This window comes from Rosa rugosa, chromosome 2 (assembly GCF_958449725.1).
Source record: "Rosa rugosa chromosome 2, drRosRugo1.1, whole genome shotgun sequence".
NCBI classification, from domain to species: domain Eukaryota; kingdom Viridiplantae; phylum Streptophyta; class Magnoliopsida; order Rosales; family Rosaceae; genus Rosa; species Rosa rugosa.
Genome location: NC_084821.1, coordinates 2,865,623 through 2,872,431, shown reverse-complemented (window position 1 = coordinate 2,872,431; position 6,809 = coordinate 2,865,623). Strand labels below are relative to the sequence as shown.

The 6,809-nt window shown below is 37.5% G+C and overlaps 1 protein-coding gene across 2 annotated transcripts; it reads right to left on the bottom strand.

Annotated features, from left to right (window-relative positions):
• Positions 1 to 268: 268 nt before the first annotated feature.
• Positions 269 to 6,228, bottom strand: LOC133733310 (probable disease resistance protein At4g27220). Of its 2 annotated transcripts, none has more exons than XR_009857618.1 (5): positions 5,360 to 5,570; positions 4,569 to 5,221; positions 1,672 to 4,467; positions 1,258 to 1,366; positions 269 to 544 (listed from the first exon to the last, which is right to left on the bottom strand). XR_009857618.1 is itself a non-coding variant. In XM_062160951.1 (5 exons), exons 2-5 carry the CDS (start codon positions 5,378 to 5,380, stop codon positions 1,339 to 1,341), a joined length of 3,498 nt encoding a protein of 1,165 aa, XP_062016935.1. In that variant the 5' UTR covers positions 5,381 to 5,473; positions 5,605 to 6,228; the 3' UTR covers positions 1,078 to 1,338. The 2 variants fall into 2 exon arrangements, 1 of the variants encoding a protein (XP_062016935.1); XM_062160951.1 differs by lacking the exon at positions 269 to 544 and adding an exon at positions 5,605 to 6,228 and having other exon boundaries at positions 1,078 to 1,366; positions 5,360 to 5,473.
• Positions 6,229 to 6,809: the final 581 nt, after the last annotated feature.

Genomic DNA, 6,809 nt, shown 5'->3' with positions numbered 1-6,809 from the left:
TTTTAGGGTAGAGGATTAACCACAATGGTGAATCCGATGTACTAATATCTGTTGTACCTATCTCAATTGTTTATAAATGCAATTCTTTGCTTCTTCTCAAAAAAAAAAAAAAACTAGAAAAATTGGTAAATTACTGTTCAATGTCAACATGATTTCATAATAATCATTCTGTATTTCCAAGCTAGTGAGTCCAGAGTCAGCTTTCTTACTTTCTTTAACTTCCATTAACAAACACAACCCGGAAAGAGGGTGAATGAATATGTTACTAAAGTTGTTAGTTTGCAAAAGCTATAAGAGAAGCCAGTCTTGTGATTTTGGTTTCATATTAGTGACATTGCAGAGTAGCATTCATTTGCATTGTTTGGCCATGGACATCTTCATCGGACGGTGCAATTGATCGACATGGCTCCATATACCGTCCACTGAATTCACTATAACTTCGACATCTTCCATTGTGTTGATATCTTGTAACAATCGTTTCTCAAACCCATACAGTTACCTATTAAGTCTGCTATTTGGACATCTTCTGGGATTCCTCTGCTAGCTAGGGAGGGTTCAAAGCAAGATATCAAATCAGAATGAGTCCTCCTAATGGCACAGTAAGTTCAATAGCTAAATTAGGCAAACCCAACTAATAAATTCTCGATTACTATAGCACATCTTTGCAAGTAGTGTCTAAATTTAACGAGTCTCCTATTTCCTAAATTCTCCTAAATTTAGTACAACCTTATAATACACATATACATAACCCGTTTCTAATTATACAATTCACAAACAGTGCTCTCTGGGATGTTGTTCAAAAAGTTGGTTGCAGTCAGGAGGACAGTTTCATGTGAAAAACTACAATGGTAGCCTACAGTTGTGTGAAAAGGTAACAAATAAGTACAAGGATTTTGAACAGATTGTATAGGATTCATGATGATGTTTTCTAAGTAGATTCAACTACATTCATCAAGCTTTTTTATGAAGATTATAAGCATGTTGAGGATAACATCAAACCACAAACAAAAGATGCTCTTGCTGTCACTGAAAACGAAAAATGAAAATGAAAAGTACTGGGTAAGCAACAAAACAGAGTGCAGATAATTTTCTGAAGCAGGAAGCTAGTATTTACCTTACCACTACAAGGGAAATGTTCTTGATAACAGAAGTAAAACAAAAAAAGAACTGTTTTTGATTATGTCAATGGAATGAAAGAGCATCCAGAAGCAACATGTCTAAAAGTTAATGACACGGATATACAGTTGAAGTACGTACTACATATTCAACAGCTAGCCAATTGAGGTAGCTAGCTTCTTCTGGGACATTAAAGATTTCTTTCTGTTTCTTCTCCATGAATCAGCTTTCCAATGTTGGACTCCAAATTCTAATAGTTAAAAAGAGAAGTAAATAAGTCAAAAATATAATAAATGTCCCTGTATTGTTCACATTGCACTCCATGATCTAATTGGAAGAAATGAGCTACTAGCAGATATTTAAAGGCAAAAGCTACTCTAAATGCAAGAGCAGAGTAACTTAATAAATCTAATTAAAATGAAAATGATCCCAATGTGCTTCTCCTTTCAAATATATGTGTTTGGAACCATATTGGCTAGACTTTTTTAGACAGACAGAAAGAGAAATGACATATGAATAAAGTTTATGACACATGTCACACAGCCAGCAACATACCTGCGATATAGAATGTCGTGCTCTTGTTGATCATTGAGTTGGATCTCGTTGCTGCTGTGGAAATAGTCAGAAGCAGAGGTTGGAAATGACAAATGGGGGCAGTCCTTCACATACAGGTGTTCCAATGAAGGACACTCGATATCAATGTCAGTAGTAGCGCTTCCACTGTACAACACAGGAAGTTCCTTCAAAACTAACTTATTTAATTTTGAAAGAACAATCCTCTTGTTGTTGTTAACTGTTTCCTTGCTTGTTTCAATTACTCTTTCCAACAAAGGGCAATTCTCTACCCAAAGCTCTTCCAATTGAAAAAGACATTGCGCTGCATCACATGTGAAGAGACTTCCCAAAGGCTTACAACGGAAAATTAACAAACTTCTAAGAGTCCGGAACATAGCACGGGGAACCGGACCATTACATATGCTTCTTACTGCATCTAGCCACAACAATGTCACCTCTCTCAATTTTGAATGTTCTGGCTCAAACCCTTCGCATCCAAACACATATTCCAATTTACGTATTCTATAAAGAAATACTATTTCCAGATTTGGCAGTCTCTGCAACAATTTTGAAGGCAACAGTACATTCCCCAAGTTAAGACAATCGCGGATCCTCAATAACTTCACATTGAATAGAGAACCAGGTGGTAAGTCACCAACACACAACTCCTTCATGCAGTCCAGACGACTCAGATGCAACTCTTCCAAGTTCTCAAACACAGGTTCTTGTTTAATCCGTGTTGTTGTGTTCATCAACTCTTTCAAGCTCTTATTGGGACCAATTACAGAGAGATGCTTCAGTCCATGTAACCTCCCATGGTCATATTCCATAAGAATGTTACTTAAACCTTTGCAGTCTTCTTCATACAGTAGCTTCTCTGATTTCCTTGTCACCACATTGACAAGCCAGTCTGGTAAGCTACTGATGGTTGTGTTGAGAGACGAGGATCTTGAGTTAGGAACATTTCGCTTGTATGGATTGCTTGACCAGCCATCGATACGTATATCAAAGTAAACCCAATTTGGTTCGACCTCAACTTCTTTTGGGATGCATTTTGCATCAGATATGCAAAGCTGCACAATTTTCAAATTTGATAAACCAGTTAACTCATCAAAGCTAATATATGTTTCTTCTCCTTCTCCCTCAACTCGACTTCCCCAGTCCTCAAATCCACAGTACAGCATGTACAGTTCTTCTAATCTATGCAACTTTGATATCACTTTAGAGGGAATTGTGACAGTACCTCCACCCACCAAACTAACACCACCGACATCCAACATCCTTAGATTAGTCAATTTTCCTACTTCTCTCCACAATTCTCTTGACAATTCCTTAACAGGATAACCTCTCATACTAAGAATCTCAAGCTTAGTAAGTTTTCCAATTATGGAAATGTCAACTCTTTTCTTGCAAAAATCTAAATACAAAGCTTGGAGGTTTGATAGGAGACTCAATGATTGGGGTAGTGATAAAACACTAGTGAGGCCAAGATCTAAGACCCTTAGTTCATTTGCACTTTGGATAAATTTTTCCGGAATCTCAGTTAAATCAGAATTCACTTGTAGTAATAAAATCTGGAGTTTTGGACATACCAACTCTTCAGGTAGCTTGCGAATTTTGTTCTTCATTAGTGAAATTGCAGAGTAGTCTTCATGTAATCGACATGACCAATGCTTTAAACCAGACCCAGCTTTTACCAAAAACCCATGCCCGTCTTTCGATTTTGCAATTATCATGGCCGTATCCCGGATGACATCATGCATTCTTACACATCCATCCTCTTCACTATCCAAAAGCAAGCTACAATTTTTCAGGTGCTCAACCACCAAATTTGTTGTTCCTCTGGCTTCTTCGATGGTCTCAGCATCTCTAAACAATCCTTTCCCTATCACATAGTTGAATAAGTTTTCTATTTGGATGTCATAGTCTTCTGGAAATAAGCAACAGAGCAAGAAGCATGACTTGTAATCCTCATCTTTCAAGTAATCATAACTTAATCTTATACATTCAGATGCATCTCCTTTATCGTCAGGGTTGGCAGTTTGTGACTTCTCTAGTCGTTGAGCTGCTCTTTCCCATTCCACCAATTCTTTATCGCCGAGTGCCCTTGCAACTGCTATCAATGCAATCGGTAGACCCCTACATTCTCCAGCTACCTTCCTCGCTACATTCTCAAAATTGGTGGATTCAAAAGACCTTCCTGCATTCCTCACAAACAATGTCCAAGAATCCTCTTTTGATAGGATATTGAGGGTGATCTTTTCTTGGCATCTCATGACATGACAGACATTCCATATCCTTGTGGTGAGTAGGACTTTGGAATTGCACTTTTGAAGTTCCTCGTAGCTAGGTATTCCTATTCTTGATATATCCATCCTCTCCCAAATGTCATCAAGGATTATGAGGATCTTATTTCTTCTCATTATCTCCTTACTCAATCTAGCTGCTCTACCAATTTCAGTCTCCTCCTTGAATTCAAAGCCCAACAGATCTGCCAACTGGCCTTGAATTTTCCTCAAGTCAGGGCTTTGTGATATAGTAGCCATAATTACATGACGAAAGATTCCATTTTTTCGAGCTTTATCACTGACATGTTTTACCATGGTTGTCTTGCCGACGCCTCCCATTCCGTAGACTCCAATGGCAGTGACCTCATCATCTTCTAGCCCTTTCATAACCATATTCATGGCTTGTCTTGTTGCTTCAAATTCTTTAAAATCTCCCATGTTGATTGCAATAGGTTGTACTTTACTACATACATATTCCACAATGTCTTCGATGAGTTCTCTTTCAGTCCTAAAAGAAGAATTAGGGGTCAAATATACTCATAACATAAATTAATAATCAATCCCAAACAATAATTATGACTCTGATTAAGATGGTCTCAAGCTGCTTACTTGTATTTCTTGGAATCCCAACCAGAGAAATGAGCCACTTTGTTTAAAGCATCTCTCCATTGTTGGACCTTCTCTGATCTATGTCGCCCAGAATTTTCATATTTGGTGAAAGCTTCTTCGAAACTTCTCTTCTGATATCTTACATCAGTAGGCTCGACATTATAAAAAAGTGGAAGAATTCTGTTGTCGTCTTTCATGCACTCACAGATCTTTGTAAGTTCCTCCAAACACCAAGTAGAAGAAGCATACTTTTCGGACAGAACAACAATTGCCAACCTTGATTCTTCAATTGCTTTTAGTAGAGTGGGAGAAATAGTATCCCCTACTTGAAGATCTTGGTCATCCATGAATGTTTTAATTCCCCTCCTGTGCAGTCGATCATATAATTCAAATGTAATACCCTTGCGAGTGTCAGGACCCCTGAAACTCAAGAACACATCATAATTCCATCGACGAGCTGCTGATGATTCAGCTGATGGTGAAGGAAGAGGTCTGGAGGCATTGATGTTGACGAACTCTTGATTATCCTGCGATGTTGGCTCATGCTTTTCAACCATGTAACCCAACCGATGCTTCACTAGAGTCCATATCCACTTAATAGTAGCTATGACACCGATCCATGTCACAATTACCGCAATAATCGCTATGGCCATCTTTCAATTAAACACGCAAACATAGAGAAGAAAAACAAAAATTTAAGTGTGCAAATATAGAGAAGAAAAACAAAAATGTTTGCGTGTTACAGACCAATCAAATCAAATATGAAATAATTAATAGACTATGTTTCTAACCTGGAAGTAATAGAATTCCATTAGCTTCAGTGTTACAGACCCAGAAGTATTCTGCCTTGGAGAGTTGGAGAAGAGACTTTTGGACAGAGAATGAAAGAAGAGAATATATTTCCCCTGCTTCGATGAGACACTCTTTTTATTATCTAGAGAGTAAAGGTAGATTCAGGCAAGCATCAAAACTATTGGAGCAGTTATTCTTGAAACTGAAACGTTTTATTATCAGTTATTCTTCGAGCAGGACTTACTTGTTGCTGTTTATAACATTAAAAGGTTTGAACCAACCAATGATTTCTCTACTTGCAGCTCCATGGCCCCAATCAACTGGTAAAGCTTGAGGCAATTATTGGTGTTTATGGTCCTACGGTATCTTGACCTAAAAATAGACTACAGGTTTGGAGTACTGGTTTAACCTGTAAAATCATATTACCATCAAGCTAGCCAACACGTAAAAGAGTACCTGGTGTCATATAGTGGATGCTTTGTAAACCTTTCATGTTACCCCTTCAATTCTGTAATCAGGTACATAATCGAAAGATTCTATACACAAAGCATTAAGCATGTCTAGATTTCAAAGAAAAATGCCATCTGAAATTACCCACCCTCAAAATAACACCATAAAACTCATCTCATTCAAGCTTCAAGCTAGAAATTCTAAATGGAGAACAACATGAAAGTAAATGTGAAGACTTTTAGTTCCAAATCAGAAAGACTGGAGCAATTATAGTGTAGACAAAGTAAAGCATCAAATCCACTAGTATCTTTGATTAGCTGTGACAAGCCACTTTAGGCCCCATACCCATTATTGAAAGTAAAGCTGCCAATTTTTTCTTTCTTTTTAAAAAGTAAGAATTGGAGAAACTATTGTTCTTTCTGTTCAATGTCTTCTTTCTAGCATAGTCATTACTCATTAGTCTTGACCTAGAAATACAGACGGCTTGGAGGAGGGCTAGTAAAAAAATTTGAAGGCTTGGCTCTATTACAGTCGGAGTCCAATTCATATTATGAATTGAATGGACCTATAAAATGCCCAAATGGAACTATGAAATGAATTTGATGCATATTAAAGGATAAAGTAATCCTATTCACAACTAAATACTGATCATCGACTGCTATAGAGCTGTAAAGGACTTCATCATGTACACTATGTTAGCACCAACAGCATTGTCCTTCATTACTGCACTTCTGCCTAGACTTAGTGATCAAGGATACTTCAAAACTCCTCTTTGATATAGCAAAATCAGAGGAATTACACCATAAAAAAGTAGGTCCCAAAGAGAACAAACAATAAACCAACAATCAAGTAAAGAAGAAACTCTGTAAAACCCCACAAGGAAGATTGCAGGAACAGATCACCAAAGGTAAATGTGATGATTGACCTTAGTTCCAGCTAGATCGTGCATTATCTGGCCAAAGCCAGAGATGAGCAATTAGCAGATGTAGGCAATTATCA